Source organism: Saccoglossus kowalevskii, chromosome 17 (assembly GCF_978046115.1).
Source record: "Saccoglossus kowalevskii chromosome 17, keSacKowa6.1, whole genome shotgun sequence".
Classification (NCBI taxonomy): domain Eukaryota; kingdom Metazoa; phylum Hemichordata; class Enteropneusta; family Harrimaniidae; genus Saccoglossus; species Saccoglossus kowalevskii.
The window spans coordinates 2,603,085-2,622,486 of record NC_140657.1 but is presented as its reverse complement, the minus strand read 5'-3'; the positions used below and the strand labels follow the sequence as shown (position 1 = coordinate 2,622,486).

Genomic DNA, 19,402 nt, shown 5'->3' with positions numbered 1-19,402 from the left:
GACCTGAGTCCCATACCGTTCTTTCTTTAATATAAAATAATCAAATATGGAACATATGTAATAATGATAGAACTCCACACCCTCCCCGTGGCTTTCGTTGCGTATTGTGAAAGTACGGCTCATGAAAGTATGGCCGCAGGATACACCGCATCACTCTTGAAAATAACTTCCATGCGCAACAAAAAGCCATGCGGAGGGTGTGGGGTTCTGTCATTACTAGCTTCGACTATATGTCCTCAGTGTCAATGATTTGTGGTACCAATGGGCAGTAGAACAAATGGGTTGTAGAACCAATGAGCTGTAGGATCAATGGTTTGTAGGACCAAAGGGGTGTAGGACCGATGGACTGTAGGACAAATGTACTGTACGAACAATGGGATGTAGGACAAATGAGCTGTAGGATCAATAGTTTGTATGATCAATGGGCAGTAAGACCAATGAATTGAAGGGTCAATGATTTGTGGTACCAATGGGCTGTAGAACAAATGGGTTGTAGAACCAATGAGCTGTAGGATCAATGGTTTGTAGGACCAATGGTTAGTAGGACCGGTGGGCTGTAGGACCAATGGGCAGTACGAACAATGGGCTGTAGAACCAATGAGCTGTAGGACCATCGGGCTGTAGAACCAATTAGCTGTATGATCAATGGTTTATAGGACCAATGGGCAGTAGGACCAATGGTTTGTAGAACCAATGGGCTGTAGAACCAATGGGCTGTAAAACCAATGGGTTGTAGGACAAATGGGCTGTAGAACCATCGGGCTGTAGACCAAAGGGACTGTAGGGCCAATGGGCATTACGATCAATGCGCTGTAGAACCAATGGGCTGTAAAAACAATGAGTTGTAGGACAAATGGGCTGTAGAACAAATGGGCTGTAGGGCCAATGGTGTGTAGGACCAATGGGCTGTAGAACCAATGAGCTGTATGATCAATGGTTTGTTGGATCAATGGGCAGTATGATCAATGGTTTGTAGGACCAGTGAGCTGTAGGATCAATGGGCTGTAGAATCAATGGGCTGTAGGATCAATGGGCAGTAGGATCAATGGGCAGTAGGATCAATGAGCTGAAGAATCAATAGTGTGTAGGATCAATAGGTTGTAGAACCAATGAGCTGTAGGATCAATGGGCTGTAGGATCAATGAGCTGTAGGATCAATGGGCTGTAGAACCAATGGCTGTAGAGCCAATGGTTTGTAGGACCAATTGGCTGTAGAACCAATGGCCTGTAGTTCCAATGGTTTGTAAGACCAGTGAGCTGTAGAACCAATTAGCTGTATGATCAATGGTTTATAGGACCAATGGGCAGTAGAACCAATGGTTTGTAGGACCAATGGCTGTAGAACCAATGGGCTGTAAAACCAATGGGTTGTAGGACAAATGGGCTGTAGAACCAATGGGCTGTAGGACCGTCGGGTGCTAGACCCAAGGGGCTGTAGGACCAATGGGCGTTACGATCAATGGGCTGTAAAACCAATGGGTTGTAGGACAAATGGGCTGTAGAACCAATGGGCTGTTGAATCAATGGGCATTAGGAACAATGGTTTGTAGGACCAATGGGCTGTAGGGCCAATGGGCTGTAGAACCAATGGGTTGTAGGACAAATGGGCTGTAGAACCAATGGGCTGTAGGGCTAATGGTGTGTGGGACCAATGGGCTGTAGAACCAATGTGCTTATGATCAATGGTTTGTTGGATCAATGGGCAGTAGGATCAATGGTTTGTAGGACCAATGGGCTGTAGGGCCAATGGGCTGTAGAACCAATGGGTTGTAGGACAAATGGGCTGTAAAACCAATGGGCTGTAAAAGCAATGGGTTGTAGGGCAAATGGCTGTAGAACCAATGGACTGTAGAATCAATGGGCATTAGGAACAATGGTTTGTAGGACCAATGGGCTGTAGGGCCAATGGGCTGTAGAACCAATGGGTTGTAGGACAAATGGGCTGTAGAACCAATTGGCTGTAGGGCTAATGGTGTGTGGGACCAATGGGCTGTAGAACCAATGTGCTGTATGATCAATGGTTTGTTGGATCAATGGGCAGTAGGATCAATGGTTTGTAGGACCAATGGGCTGTAGGGCCAATGGGTTGTAGGACAAATGGGCTGTAGAACCAATGGGCTGTAAAACCAATGAGTTTTAGGACCAATGAGCTGTAGGATCTATGGTTTGTTGGACCAATGGGCAGTAGGACCAATGGGCTGTAGGATCAATGGTTTGTAGGACCACTTGGCTGTAGGATCAATGGTTTGTAGGACCAACGGGCTGTAGGGCCAATGGGCTGTAGAACCAATGAGTTTTAGGACCAATGGTCTGTAGAACCAATGGGCTGTAGGGCCAATGGGCTGTAGGGCCAATGGTTTGTAAGACCAATGAGCTGTAGGATCAATGGTTTGTAGGACCAATGGGCTTTTGGATCAATGGGCAGTACTGTCGCACGAAAATCCGTCTTGCAATTAGATTAGTATAAAGGTGCATATAGTGAATGCAGGAACAGGTGTATGTTGTATTTAATTTATTAAAAATACTTTTGCTGTGTTTGCGTGGTGTGGTCGGAGGACACGTCAATCTGACTCAGGATGCTACAGTAGCAGGACTGGCTTTTAGTCGTTTGTGTGCAAACTGAGAGAGACGAGCTAACGCGTTTACCATAGGGCGCCTGAGACACACACGTCTAGGTATAAGCTGAGGACAGGTCATTGTAGGGAAATTAATTTCATTGCTTCTGGCGGAAACCGTGCAGGGTTGTTTGGGGAGTCAGCGTAAACTTTTACAGACTCAGCAAGCTGTGATCTGTATAGAGTAACAAAGACCACAGACTTGCTTGCAGTCTGTTCCGATACATTGACCATTGCGAGTACAACATTCTTGAAATTTTTACATTATTTATATTGCTAATTTATGTATAACATTTACTGTTTCTGCTTAGACTGGACAATAACGTACGTACATCTATGACGAAATTGTATCATTGTATACTTTATTGAATAGTGCCACTTATTGGACCTACGCTCTACATATAGTGAGGTTTAGAACCGTACTACCAAACTTGAGCCTATTGGAACTAGAGACATCTGACGAACGTTGTATTTACACTATCTACCGGAACTGACGATATCTGGATGGACTTGAGCCTGTAATGAACAAGGGTTATTTTTGTTCAACGTAATTTCAATATTTTTTTGTTCGTACAACGTAAATTTAAAAAATAAATTCCGTAATTCTGTAACCACCTGGGGGGGGGGGGGGCTACTTGCATAGACGTTCAATACTGGTATGTGCCAACTGGGGTGTCATTTCACGTTATTTTGTTTCGAAGTGGGTAGTCATTTATCAATGTTTTGGTTTAGCAGTGTGTAGCATTTATTTACTTTTTCAAAGCCAAATACCGGGAAAGGCTGAATAAAATGCTTCGCCAGGATGCGCTCACTGGTTGCGAAAGTTGTGAGCTTGGTGGGTTTTTTTTTTCGCTGAAAACATTTGTGTTTAGGAGTGGGTATATAAATAGAATTATATGGTTTAGAAGTAAGTATGGTTTACGAGAGGAGGCCTGCACACCCTTTCCCGCTTAATGTGGAAGTAGCCCCCTCCCCCGGGGTAATCACAGGCTAGATGTACAACGTAATCAATCAAATATCAGTTTTCTCGGTACGTACAAGAATTTACATTCAAATAAAACATGTCGTAATGAATAATCCAGGGAAATTAAATTTTCGAAACTGTAAAACGACGAGATGACAAAATTCACTGCAAAATTAAATTAACACTGTAAACTGTAAAAACGTCTTTTTTTCCTTGTAAATTGTAAAAGGCCCTTTTTATTTCCCGTAAAACTGTACCAGCTACCCCCCTTGTCCCCCCCTGTAATACCATGCACCGGAATCAACTACGTTTGACTGTCGTCGTATCATTACGGGAACAGCACGCTAATAACATAACTCACAGTCCCAGTGGAGGGACTGTGCATAACCACACAAAAAACCGAGTTGCTGAAGCAGTTACTCGGATCATGGAAGGTACTAACGGAAGGAGCCACGATGCTATTGTTTTAGCTTTACCTCATGATCGTTTGTCAATGTTTGTTCACAAACATTGGTTCCGTTAGCTCTTAACACCTTCGTACAATGGGGTTACGCTAATCTCGAGCATTCGGTAATATTCGGAGCATGTTCGGAAGCGATAGTCGTACCTCGCATGTACAATATTGAAAATGGCGAACTTTAATGGAAAATTGTCAGATATAACATTGATTGAAGAAGAACTGGTGAAATATCGTGAATTTTGTATTTGTAGTGGTAATGAGAGTTAATCAATGATTGCTTGTGACAATTGCATTATTCAATGGTACCATTGTCAGTGCGTGGGTTTGGCGCCCGAAACTGTCGAAATTTTTCACCACCGGACATCGGCGAACACCAACAGAAAAGATAGTATCGAAAGAAGAGCATGCCTCGACACTTTCTCTGTGATAATATTTCTTAGGAGTCCTTAGGAATTGTTGTCGTATGCACTCGAAATCTTGTTCTAGTTACAGTTGCTAACATTTAAAACATGGGAAATTAGTGAAGTCAAACGTTCATCTGTTGAATTTCCGGTTGTGAAATACTTATTTTGACCTTTTACACCTAAACAAACCCAGTGCGCATGTGTGATGACCGTAGTTTCATAATGCGCTAATATATTTTATAGTCACATTAAAAAAATGGCGGGGTTGTATCATACTCCGCTCACTCGTTACTTGTGTAAACAATCGCAAACTATCATGGACATCAAAGATGAGCTAGACAATGGCCTTATCAGGATTAATTCGGGTTGAAACAAAAGGAAATAAGCCAGTTAAGAGGCTTAAGTGGCCACTTGATAGGCGTCGTGGCTCCTTCCGTTAGTACATTGTACCTTCCATGCTCGGATGCGATAAAATGTTGACATCATGTGGAGTTTGTTTACTTTTTTGGATATGGGTCGTAAAAAGTTAGATAAGCTAGATTAGAAGGCAATGCCTGAGACAAAGTACTCATAAATATTTTTTTACGCGTGAAACTATTTTTTTGGTTTTTCACGATGTGTTCTTTATTCCTCAGTTCCTGAGAGCGAGGTTATTTGTAGATATGCTGGCGATCGCCTCTGTGTTTCCGGAAGTACTATGGGGGATTGCATGATGGGAGTGGAAAGTCTTTTGATCAGTAAAATAATTTTAGAAAAGTGAAAACTAAAGTGACTGTGAAATAAAGGTGGGTTTTAAATATTAAATATCATGACATTTGGATGAAATAATGAAAGGAAATTGAACTGGTATGAAAGGGCAGTACATGTAGCCGGAACGCAAGGTCAGAATCCGGGGTCACAATACGTCAAAATACATCCATCAAGGCGGTTGCAAAGTGTCAACAACTATGGATGAGAAAAAAGACTTCGTTTGCAGTTTGCGTGAATGGCCGGGGAGAAAAATTCATGCAAATTCTGTGCCTCAGTAACAGTATTTGCTTCTTCTTTTTTGTGCAATGGAAATTAATACAAGAAATGCTGCCAATAAACATGTCTTTCTAGTACACAAAACGTTTGGGACGTTTATCTTGAGAAATTGGGAAGACAAAAAAAACCTGGAACAGTCGTTGTGAAACAATAGACATGCTTCGCCAGGGTATCAAGTTTATTTTGATTATTTGAAGATGGAAACTGCTGCTTTATTGAAGAGCAAAGTTCAATGTCATTGCCACAGTAATGACGTTTTAGAGGGGTGACTCGCTAGAGAGTATTCGCCGTGACTCCAGACTTCTCGTTTGGGTTCTGTCACCAAACTGTACGTTTTAACGACTCGTATGCACTTCTGGGACTTGTAATAATTTTCTGGAAACTGCATAGCAAATTACATATTTTCCTTATTAATTGTTCATAGTTTTTATTTTCAGTTTTACTGTTCATAATTATTTACAGTAATAACATATTTTTCCGATTGTGTGCATGACAGCTTTGCCCACACACAATAAGACAGGATGATATGTACGGATATGTGTGAGTATGTTTCATGGATTAATAGGCCACTCCTTTGCTTCAATTCCAACTACATCTCTGGAATATCACTTGCTGTTTATCATCCATATTTTGATATCTCACAATGTGTCGATTGCGTATCTGGAAATTCTAACTACTATTTCGCAGAATTTGACCAGCCTTGCTTTTACCAGTCATTTAAGTCAACTCCCATATTTTCCTTCACAGTGAAGGTTAATGCAGATATATTGTAAATTACACAGAGGTAACATTACAATACTTTTCCCTTCACATTCCCCTGTATTACATAACAATCTTTGAGCTGAGGCAGTTATACCATCACCAGTTCTCTTGTATACTCTATAATTATGACAATAAACACATACTGTTGAAAATGTTATTTAGTTTAGACACAGTCTATGATAGAGGGACTGTGGTTTAGAGCTCCGTGGAGTTGTCTATATCGTCATATTTTAAAGCGGGAGGGTCGTCACCAGCGCATGCGTCAGATGGCCATAGCGTGTCATTGTTTACAAACAAGCGTCTACCCATGAGCCTTTGCGTTTTTAGCGTGTGTTATTGTCGCTTGGGACTCAATTCTCGCGCGTGCGCTGGTGACGACCCTCCCGCTTTAACATGAGTATTCAATCTCTTACGCGCAGGGATATGCAAATGTGACCTTTATGCAGTCTTAGTCTTATAAAAACAACTGTTATCCAGTTGAGTTTTCATTTACGGCATTTCGTCGAACTTAATAGAAGCGTACATGATTTGTTAATTTTCCCCGTAATTGTATCATTATGACCACTTTCACATATGAACGGGGAGACATCGTCGAGGCAGTTGATGGAGCGAATCGATGGGCAGTCGCCAAAGTACGACAAATCCACGCAGACAGTAACACGGAAGTGACTTTTCCAGAGTCGAAACGTTATAATAATAATGATAATGATAATGATAATAATAATAATAATAATAATAATAATAATAATAATAATAATAATAATAATAATAATAACTTTATTGCAAGTACAAATGTTCTATTGGTTTACACTCAGACTAGTAATACAATATTGTATTACTAGTCTGAGGTTTACAGCAATAAATATATAAGTGATTAAAATAATATCAAAGTATGATAACGTAAAAAATAGAAAAAAAAATATTATATTTCTGTCATTACTTTTCAGTTACGGCATTTCGTCGAACTTTATAGAAGCGTACATGATTTGTTAATTTTTCCCGTAATTGTATCATTATGGCCACTTTCACATATGAACGGGGAGACATCGTCGAGGCAGTTGATGGAACGAATCGATGGGCAGTCGCCAAAGTAAGACAAATCCACGCAGACAGTAACACGGAAGTGACTTTTCCGGAGTCGAAACGTTATAATAATAATGATAATAATAATAACTTTATTGCAAGTACAAATGTTCTATTGGTTTACACTCAGACTAGTAATACAATATTGTATTACTAGTCTGAGGTTTACAGCAATAAATATATAAGTGATTAAAATAATATCAAAGTATGATAACGTAAAAAAATAGAAAAAAAATTATTATATTTCTGTCGTTACTTTTCATTAAATATGTGAATTTTTGCAGGTTGGTAATGATTTCTTTAGGGAATAAAACTGGAAATAAAATCATTTCTATCTGTTTGATATCTGTTTTGTCCCAGTTATTGTTACTCATATTTTCCATTCCCCAAATTTCAGATCCATACAGTAAAATTGGTTTGATACATATATTAAACAGATGGATGTACGTTTTACAGTCTGTTTTTTTTTGTGTTTTTTTTTTGGTAAAGACTGATTTAGTGCATACATGGCTTTGATTGCTTTATCTGCTAGGTTGTCTCTAGCTTCTGTAAATTTACCATTTGACTGAAAGATTATTCCAAGATAATTATATGAGTTGACACAGCAAAGTTTTTCATTTTGATAATAGAATTGTTCATTTCTTTGTAGTGTTCCTCTTCTGAATACAAGAATTTTAGTTTTCGAAAGATTTACTTTGATTTTCCATTTTTGGCAATAATCTTGCAGTTTATTTAATGCATTTCGTAGGCCTTTTTCTGTTATTGAAATTATGATGTGTCTCTCCCGCCTGATATGGCGCGCCAGAAAACTCACGAAAAATGTGTATGATTTCTGTACGATCGTGATATAGTAACACAAACGCGCACTATACGTAATTTTCTAAACTGGCAGGTCAATCGATGTCTAAAAGTAGTTCCAGTCAGTACACATTTGTTTACACATTGTTATGTGGCATAAGATAACTTTCTTTATAACTAATTAAATAAGACTAATGTCCTGATCATAAACTGATAACCAAGTGAGGAAGTGGGGTACATTATAATGGGTTGTTCTCGTAATGTCCCCATCCCGTACCCAGCCACTATCACTCTCAAAGTCAAGATACATGGGACACATTATTACGTTATTTGAACTCTATCCTGTTCCAGTATAAACTAATTTAAGTAATTAACAGTACTGTATACCTTGTTTAATTTATCATCTGTGTATAATTAATATGATTATCATATTTATCCTCGCTTGACACTGTACATGATTACTACCTTATACTAAAATATAATTGGATATTTAGATTACTAACAAATTCTTACTTCCGATCCGGTTAGAGGTAAGAATATTCACTTTTGAGATACATTTTTGGTATGTGTTGGTTCTTGGATATCTAAGCTTCGTCGTCCTGTACTTCGTTTAGTAATTCGAACTTCCCAGTTTGCGTAAAAGGGGCGAGTTTCGCGATTTCGACATCGAAAATTCCTTTGCTTCATTCTTTGCTGAGGGACGGCCGCTTTGGTATGTGCTCTGTACCTTGCAGCACATGAACCTAAAAACCTTAGGTAATCAAACAAAAATTACGTAGTACTAAAGTAAAACAAGTACGTTAAGGTCTGCATTTTTTCGTAGCATAAAAACGATTTGCTCCCTCGCTTATTGTGACACCCTAAAATCAACTGATTTCCATTACCCTCAAGCGTCAAAATGGTATGTGCCTCCATTTTACGCCAGAACTAGAAACAGTCTTTTTTGCCTGATGTGTTCATTTGCCTTCAATAACGTTTCATTGGCTGTCGTTGTCGTACTCTGAGTCGTGCCGATAACATTTTGGTTCAAATTCACGTAGATATCGTCGAGAAAACTCAAATTTTCAACTAAAGCTAATTTGCATAACACTGTTTTTGCCCTTGGTCGCCATATTGGACGCATACATCTAGGGAAGTTAGTAGGGAAATTCACTCGCATTAAATTGCGTTCGCCGTGATAAGCAAAAATGTATTTCCATGTGCACTAAAATACGTTCTAGATCTGCACTTTCTCATAACATAAACATGGGTTTTACCCTAGCTTACTAAAATTAGAATATGATTGGGGTCGCAGTCACCGTAGCTGCATGTCGCCGCTGTAAGTAGTCTCTCACCTCTTGGTTATAATTGTCGTCCAAACAATTCACGTCCTAAATTTTGGTTCCCTGGCGCCTCTAATAAATAAACTACACTACCACTGGGCTGAATCAATGATATATCACCCCAAAATAAATGAATGGGCGAAAATAGTTTACCCCCGACATTTTTCGCTCGGAATGCCATTCACGCTAAATTTCGATTACCCGGGCGCCTCTACTAACCTATCTAAGCGCCATACATTGCGTTTTTAAAGTCCCTCAATTTTGTTTCAAAGGCTACTGTCTCACGGAGATAACCAGAATGTTTAAAACTTCGTCGTGAAATTCATGTGCAGTAAGTTACGTTTTCGGATTCCCCCAAATATTTGTTTTGACCTTTGTCACCTATTCCCACATCAATTTATTTATTTATTTATTTATTTACTTATTGACTCTTACACAATCCCCGGAGGGAAAGAAAATGGTCACAAAGTACAAGGAGAAATATATATACAAAAAAACAAAACAAAAACACAATATACTAAATAACAAATACAATCACTAAATTACTAAAAAATACAAAATCTCTAAAATACAATCTAATATAAAATTACAAAATTGACAGCAGGCATTAAGATGTCAAGTAAGACCCTGCTTCCTGACTTCAAAGCTTTTACTTATGAACTGTGCTACTGGAATAATAATGTTTTCATTCTGTAACAATTCCATGAATTTTTTCTCTGCAGGTTTATTTTCAAATGCTGGGATCATATCCTTAGCTTTATTGAACAGTTTGGCACGCAACTCATTATATTTGTTGCATTCCAGCAGAAAATGCATTTCATCCTCAATTAGACCTTTGTTACACATGTCACAAACCCTGTTGTTTAGTGGGATTTTTTTATGACGACCCATTTCAATTTTGAGACTATGGTCACTAAGACGAAATTTGGTAAGCACACTACGCAGTTCAAAGTTTTTTAGCTTGACTAAATATGGCTCAAGTTTTAAATCTGATTTGATTAGCCGATATGTTCTTAGTTTGTTTTTCTCATTTGCTTTGGTGCGGTTATCATTATGGACCTCACCTTTCCATTTTGTTAGAAATAAATCCTTGATGCCCAAATCAATTTGTTTCATTTGTGCCGAGGTTAATTTATCACAGTTGTTAACTGAATGATATAGTTGGATATTGTTTAATAATGATGTCACTTCTAGATACCATTTACTTTTAATGCTTTGGTTAACCACAAAAGCTTCCTTGAGTAACGCATTATTAGAATTCATGGCCCGACTGTAATATTTAATTATTTGTTTTTTTATAAATACGTCTAGGGGGTATCTGCCTAACTCGTTATACATGGCCATAATTGGTGTGTGTTGTGACACCCCCAGTAGATACCGACAATAACTTAATTGAACGTCTTCAATAGGTGATTTAGTGGAGAACTCATCACCCCAAACATCACAACCATAAATGAGGATAGGTCTGATGAGTTTGTCAAAAAGGGAAATTGAAACTTTTATACTTATGTTTTGTATTGAGCCAAGCTTTGCTTTCATTGAAAACAGAGCTTTTTGAGCCTTACGTTTAAGGTTTTTTAGGCCATCCTTAAATTTACCATTGGCACTAATGACTAGTCCCAGATAGTTATAAGATTTAACTGTATCAAGTTCGATACCTCCAAGAAAAAATGTATCATTATTCAAACGTGTTTGATTTATTGAAAATTAAAATTTTGGTTTTGTCAGTGTTGACAGAGAGCTTCCACGTTTTAGCATACAATGCCAAACTATCAAGACATGTCTGTAATCCCTGTTTAGTTTTAGAAAGTATCACAATATCATCGGCATAGAGTAGACAACTGACATGCGAGTTTTCTAAATAAGGAGGATCACAGGTATTAGGATTGAAAATAGTGGGCAGGTCATTTAAAAAAAGATTGAAGAGAGTTGGACTAAGATTACATCTCTGTTTAACACCAATATTGGACTGAAATTGTTTAGTTAAGCCTTCTTTACATTTAACTTTATATTTTACTTTACTGTACATGTTTTTGATAGTTTTATACATTTTTCCAGTTATACCATATTTGATTAATTTTTTGAATAGACCATCATGCCAGACACTGTCAAAGGCCTTTCTAAGGTCAATAAAGCAGGCATATAATTTTTTTGATTGTTTAATATTTGTGTTATTTTGTTTATTGGCGCACTCTGACTTACCACTGTAGATATATTTATTTACCAGGGTTTTTAGAATGAAAAGATTGTCTGTAGTTCGACAATCATGCCTGAATCCGAACTGTCGACCGGAAAGAATGTTATTAGAGTCTAAAAATGATGTCAGCCTAATATTTAGAATACTATTGAATAACTTGCCAAGACAGCTAGAGATGGCAATTCCCCTGTAGTTGGCCGGGTTATTTTTCGACCCAGATTTGTGGATTGGTACCAACAGGCCAGTGCTCCAAGAATGTGGATAGTTATTTGAACTATAAACAATATTAAAGAGTTTATGTATTGCATCTAATAAGTGATGTTCACCGTATTTTAACAATTCATTGCAAATTCTATCTTCTGCCGAAGCCTTGTTACTTTTAAGAAGTCTAATGGCTTTAGTTATTTCATTTTTTAAGATTGGTCTGTCTAAATAGGGGTTGCTACTTGCACTCTTTTCACTATTCTCCAGTTCATTCGCAATCTCAGAGTTTGATGTACTGCTATCAGTATTAAGTAGGTTCTTAAAGTAAACCAACCAATCACCAGGTTGAACATTCCCATTATTATTACTGGGGTTCTCGCCATTCATATCACGAAGAATCTTCCAAAATTTAGATGTGTCTGATTTAGAATTTTCCAATTCTTTGAGTTGTGCAATCATTTTCTGATTACTTTTATGTTTGATTAGTTTGTTATACTGTTTACGGGTTTGAAAGAATTTCCCTCGGATATATGGATCTTGAGGATACTTTTGTAATAAACGTGATAGGCTCCTTAACTCCTTACGAAGGGACCAACAATCCTGGTCAAACCAGTTTTTTTGTTTACTTTTGCGTTTATTTTTTTTAAGTTTAGGAGTAATTTTCTTTAGACATTTGTCTGCAATATTTGTAATTAAATTTTCAAAATCTGTGACTGCAGTTTCTGACTCATAAATGCTATAAGGTTTGCTCATAAAATTCTTAATTTCATTATTATTTAACTTTTCAAGGTTTGTTTGATAATTGTCCTTAGCCTGGTCATTCCACATATATTTTGATGGTAAAGGATCTAATTTATCATTGCTTTTATTATTTTCATTTAGACACATGTTAATATTAATCTTCATAGATAAAGTTAAAGCACAGTGGTCTGATAAATGAGACAAATCGGCTACTTTAAAATATTGTAATGAGTCGCATAAGTTCTTTGAAGTTATCCCGTAATCGATTGTACTGCTACCCCGGGGAGTGTGACATGTGTATTTTCCTGTAGAGTCACCAATAGTTCTACCATTCAGAATGATGAGGTTGCAATCAATACACAACTGAATTAATTTTTTACCAAATTTGTTAATACAGCATGATGAATTAACATCCATAGTATTTCTGTTGCCAAAATTGTCATTAATATAGTAGGATGGTAAGGGTAGATGCATATTTCTGCTATCATCAATTCTATCATCAAGGCTACCAATTCTAGCATTGAAATCCCCTACGAGAAGAACATCACCTTTGGATGAAAATTGTAAAATATCTTTTTCCAGATAACTAAACAGATCAACATTCTTGTTCTTATAAAGGAATGAGTTCTCAGGTGGGATGTAAATACAACCAATGTATAAATCATTATTAGTAGCACAGATTGTTTTGTCAATCTTACACCAAATAAAATGTGCTGTATTGCCAGAAATATGAGTAATGTACTGTTTGTATTTACTTTTAAATAGAACAGCGACACCCCCTCTTTGTTTTTTTGAGCGACCAAGATTTCTGTCTTGACGTATCACCTCATATGAATCTAGGCTGTTTTCTAATCTAACACTACTGTTACTGCTAAGCCACGTTTCTTGGAAACAAGCCAAGTCTAGGGAAGAGGTGTAATTAATAAAATCAGCATTTGACAGCTTACTGCTATTCAACCCATTGATATTCCAACTACCTATTTTGAAGTTGGACATTTTTCAGCAAGCGAAAATATACAATAATAAAAAAATAAATATATATATAAAAAAAAAAAAAAGAACTACACAAAAATACTACACACTTAGTATACTGAAGGAAATAAAAGTTAGCAAGGGGGTAACGGGGCTGGAAAATATAATGTACTAGTAAAACAGTTAATTAAATTTGAAACAATAAGTATTCGTTTGGTTAAAAATAATCAGATTAGAGAAATAAAATCAACGAAACAAGTTTGTTTGGCACCTCCAAGTAAAGGAGAGGGAGAAAAAACAACAACAATCAAATTTAAAACAATTGGTATTTGTTTGGTATTAAACTTGGGAGAAGAGAGCAAAGCAACAACAACAAAAAAGAAAATATCCTTATTTATCCAAAAGAATGTACGACCGTCGTACTTCTGCCCCCGCCATGGGCTCCATGATAACAGTTATTTAAAATAAGTTCATAAGGTTTATGAATTTCATGAATTTGGAAAACATAGCGTTCTCATCGTTATGCGATTTCTCGGCGTTCGAAGTAAGCGTCTTCCTGAGCTGTTGAGGGCACTCTGTTTGGTAAACAGTTTTGGACGAATATCCTCCTGTTCGACGATGATTATTTTGGTTTACACTGCGGCCGTTTCTGTACTGCTCTCTGAACTGATACTTGCCTGCACTTCTGTTTTCATTTGGTATCAATCTTTGTCTGATTTTATTTTTGATGTCATAGACCAGCTGAGCGGTGCCTCTGATGTTTAAGTGTGTACCATCAACATCAAACAATTCGGAATTTGCCGACAATTCATTATGTTTTACGATTGTCACTTTCTTGCGTAATTTCATCTTGTTGAATAAAAGTAGGTTAAATTCTTGCACATTATCATTCACGTTCTTGTTATTATGACGCTTCAATACATCAGAGATTACTATATTTGCATTTGGCATATTGTTAGTCGTAGTGTCTACTAGTTCAACCATTTGGTCAATGCATTCAGCGGGCGATTTCCCACTCATTAAATCATTGGTTCCTATGTGATATACAACAGTGTCCACTGACGATGATATGAAAACTTTAGCTGCGTCAATGGCCTGTGCAATGGTATATATTTTACGATGGTCAACAGAGGTACGCGGGAACATTTTACTAGCATTGACATGACGTGTAATAGAATCGCCTACAATTAGTTTGTTTGCGTTTATAGTTTCATGATGAATGTCACTCCCCTGCTGGGATTTACAGTTAGTTCCATCAAGACATTTTTCTGGTTGGGGACTTTCGTCATTTGTTTCAGCTTTCGTTTGAAGAGGTTCAGAACCACGTGGTTCAAAACAGTCGGCTTCAACATCCAGGGTGGTTTTCAGTTGAGGGTGAGAATGATGTTCAGGATTAGACATTGATGTAACGGCAGTATCCTGGTTTGAGCAATCATCTACGTTTTTCAAACAAGCCTTGTATTTGACTGTTACTTCTTGTAATTCGTCGCGTACTTGTTGTAGTTCCATCTTGTGTTCAGTTTTTAAATTTTCAATGGCTGCTTCGTAATTGGTTGTAACCGATGAGATCTTTTCTTCTAGGTCACACTGTAATTTCATGATCATGTCCTGTACAGTCTGTAAAGTGAGGTGTTGCATATTAGCCAAACTATCTTTAATTTGTATGTTGATTTCTGTTTGAGTGGCCAACGATTTAGCATCAACAGCGTCAAGCAATGACGTAACTGATTTGTTAGTCTGGTCAATTTCCTGTGTGAGTTTCTCTCGTTCTTTCGATGAGTAATCGATATTCTTTTGGATTTCTTCTAGTTTAGTCCAAGTCTTACGCTTCTCTTCATTATTATTATTATTATCCACGATCGCTGTAAAGTTTTCTTCCAATAATTTAATACTGTTATCTTGTTTTTCTGTTGACTTTTGGACGCGTCTGAGGTAGTCCGCCATGATTGATTGTGGTGAGCTTTGTTTAGTATAAAGTGAAATACAGCATTAATATTTGTTCCCCGGGAATCTTCGCTGGTATTTTCACTCGGAAACACCAGGGCCATAAGACTTGATTTCAAAGGACACAGGTCGTTCGAATCGAACGATTTCTTTTGTTTCAAGTTAGTTGTATGCCTAGAAACATGGCAACAGTGTTATTTTGGTGAATATATAAACATGCCCTATTCAAATAAAGAATTTCTGATATGCCAATTGAACAACCCCGGATCCGTACTGGAACGTCTCCAGTATAAAGAGTCCTCTACTCTCTGAAATTTGACAATGGCACTTCCTTTTCAATCGTCTTTAATGTAATCACAGTGTGAAGGGACTGTGATGTAATCGATAATGTTGACGTCGCCGTACGTAAAAACACACTCTCGAACTTGACATCATTCAGTCTCTGACAACTAACCATATACATGGAAACAGCAGTTAAATCAATCATGAAGACTGATGATTCGATTGATGGCCTGATGGACGGAATAGCTGTATTCTTCATTTCTATGCAATTGTGATTCTCAAATTATATGTGTAAAATATCGCTGGTATGGACATCAACGGCTGACAGACTATTTTGATTCTGTAAGCTTTTTCGACACGGGCAACTGACTTTTATTTATTTTTTACTATTCCAACTTTTTCTCGGTCAAATGTTACACTGATAAGTAAACGATCCGCCGCATAGTCAACATGAGACTCTGGATAACAGGTAGGACCTGAAGGTAGCATCAGCATTAATGGGCAAGTGACAATTCCTTTTTTTTTTAAATCTCATTTACAAGGATTTCCGCATAAAGTAACATGTTATCATTATATCAAGGAAAAATAAGAATTTCTTTTGTTCAGGTTGTATAATGGATTATATATTTTATATATCATGGGTATTTTTGTAAAGTGTACCCTTATGTACTACCGGTAAAATATGTACACCATTAAAATGATAAAAACTTCAAATGAAACCATAGTACACACACAGAGTAAACACAATTATCGAGTGATTTTTGATTACCGGTAGTAACATGATGTGCATTATATATAATTGGTGATGGGAATTACAAAGCTATTTTATAAAATAGTGAAAAAATATTTTCGTAACAAACACTAACCGTAAAATACACCCATCATTGTCAGTGATGGAATATTTTATATTGACATTTCTTAATTTTATTAAATCGCGGGTGTCGGGATTCAAACATAAAACGCGACATATCAGGGTTCGTGGGGGAAGTTCATGCGTTAGAAACAGATAAATAGCACATATACACACGTGTTCGTAGTAAGTTTTCTTTATTAAAAAACATCACAGCTTCCATGCCCACATGGATTAAACTCATTGTTGTGAATTTTTTATAGAGCTATATCAAAGGCATACCGGCCAAGGAGTATGTAAAGTCGCGATTTGACACCCCGTCAACACCTTGAGTCAGGCGACTGTCACCCTTTGTATCTCAGTAATTGACGGACAGTAAGTGTTAAGTCGTCTCATCCAGCTCTTTTACGACCAATTAAAACATTAGTTCTTTTACTTACTGGGATGTAACTTTTACTTACTTCTGTTACATCCGAGTTAACGTATACCAATTTTATTACTTAGAAAATATTTGTAGACTATTGTCAAGTAATATGAGAGGCTGCACTAGAAACTATCTTGGATATATACATCCCAGTTAACGTATACGCATTCTTACTACCTTATACTAAAATATGAAGTAACACAGATAGGGGAAATGTCTCATGGCATGAAAAAATAATTAATTAAATCTTTTGTCCGGGTTATATGATAAATATTTTGAGTGTTTATGTATTAAAATATGCAATCATAGTACACGTACAAAGTAAACAAAATTAGTATGTGAATTTGCATAGGTGGTGGGAATTTCCATGCCAGTTTATAAAATTGTGAACAAATATTTTCGTAAATGATAACACTAATTCCTATTAAGGTGTATCATTGATGCATATAATTACATATGTCATATACTTTGTATCATTTGCGGTTACTTTTGTTTCAGGTTCGTTGTTGTTTTGGGTGAATATAGAACATGTTAAAGCCCAAAATTGTAGCAATAATTTTCACGTCGCTGTACGTCAAAACACACTCTCGAACTTGACAACATTCACTTACGGACCATTAAGCAAATAGGTGAAAATACCAGTTACATCACTCATGAAGATTGATGATTCGATTGCTGGCCGGGATAGCTGCATTCAAAGTTCATTTATATGCAATGTAAAATCATATCGATGCTGTGGGCGGCGAAGGCTGACAGATTGTTTTGGTTCTGTGGTCGGCTCTCATGGCACGGGCAACTGACATTTGCGGACTTTTCTTTTACTATTCTGACGTGTTCTGGGCTGCATATAACAGCCAGACACTGACAAGTAAGTAGGTTGGTACTACTACTAGTAAACAGCCCTGGACATAGTCAATATAGGAGTCTGAATCAGTTAGGCCCTGAAAATAGCACCATCGCACAGTATTCCATTAATGAACGAAGTTCACATAACAATCTTATGCTTACAAATAATCCCATATTTATTGACAAGTTGTTACTACCTTATACTAAAATATGTTTGGAGTACTAACAAATTCCCACTTCCAGTCTGATTAGACTTAAAATACACCGCGAATATTCACTTTTGAGATTTTTGGTATGTGTTGGTTCTTGGATATTTCAGCTTCATCGTCTCGTACTTCATTTAGTAATTCAAACTTCCCAGATTGTGTAAAAACGGAGAGTTTCTTGATTTCGATATCGAAACCGCCTTGACTTAATTATTTGCTGGGGGACGGCCGCTTAGGTACGTGTTCTGTAATTTGCAGCGCATAAACCTAAAAACGTTAGGTAATTAAATTCACGGGAAGTTGACAATCCTTAATATTGCTAAATCGCCAGTTGTGAACTTTATCAGGATTCCCGTATGAAGTTACACATCACTCTAGCAAGGAAAATATTGATTACTTTTGTGCAGGTTATATAATAAAATATGAAATAATTAATATTTTATATTTATTTATTAAAATATGTACACTTTATATCTAATTGGGGTGGGTATTGCCAAGCAAGTTTATAAACATATAAACAAATATTTCGTAAATATTACTGATGGAATATTTTATATTCCAATTTCTTTCAATTTGAATTAGTTGTATTTCAATGCATTAGTAACAGTGTAATATATAGTTGTATTTCAATGCATTAGTAACAGTGTAATATATATATACATTCCTTTATTTCATTGTTGAGACTGAGTTATACAGTTTGTTACGTACGACGATTTATCTATATTGGAAAACGGTTATGGGAATTATTAATTTCAAAAAACAATATTCAACTATCCTTTGCAACACCAATCAGATCATAATCGTAATGTTTATTGGTCTTTGAAACTAGGGGCATTATCAGAGCATGGGTCTTATTTTGGAACTCCTGCCAGGATGGTATTCCCAGAATAGCACCAGTTGTTGAAGAAACATAAAACTTTAATTGTCATCAAGGTTGAAAGGACCAGTTACTGAGACAAAGCCCTACTCCACGCGAAACCCACCAGATACGAAACCCACTTATTGCGAAAGCCACTAACCGCGAAGCTACTAGTTACTGTATAATATATGTTCAATGGTGACGAGGTTAATAAAAATATATACTACAGTAACTATACGTCTTGTACATGAACTGTATTTGTGGGAACGATATAGCTAGACCAAACATTGCCAAATTGTTTCTGGCCTGTGCCAGTGACAAGTTAGGACCACTGGATTGTAGAAAAAATGGCCTGTGGGATAATTGAGCCGTAAGATCAACAGGCTGTGGAACAATTGGGCAGTTATAGGACCAATGTGTCATAGGACCAATGGACTGTAGAA

At 37.0% G+C, this 19,402-nt stretch overlaps 1 protein-coding gene across 1 annotated transcript; it reads right to left on the bottom strand.

The window, feature by feature from the left end:
• Positions 1–1,138: 1,138 nt before the first annotated feature.
• Positions 1,139–13,572, bottom strand: LOC146732323 (uncharacterized). Its single transcript, XM_085492364.1, has 3 exons — positions 11,637–13,572; positions 2,176–2,374; positions 1,139–1,352 (listed from the first exon to the last, which is right to left on the bottom strand). The coding sequence occupies exons 1-3, from the start codon at positions 13,570–13,572 to the stop codon at positions 1,139–1,141; spliced, it is 2,349 nt and encodes a 782-aa protein (XP_085348490.1).
• Between the last annotated feature and the right edge of the window lie 5,830 nt (positions 13,573–19,402).

Bases quoted from the DNA above. Each gene is read 5' to 3' on its own strand.
- LOC146732323 (XM_085492364.1), bottom strand. From the start codon at position 13,572: ATGTCCAACTTCAAAATAGGTAGTTGGAATATCAATGGGTTGAATAGC. The intron at 2,375-11,636 runs GTAAGTCAGAGT...TTGATCCTACAG, and splicing joins AAATAAATATATCTACAGTG to CTCATTGGTCTTACAAACCA. The intron at 1,353-2,175 runs GTCCAACAAACC...TTGGTTTTACAG, and splicing joins ATTGGTCCTACTGCCCATTG to CCCATTGGTTCTACAGCCAT.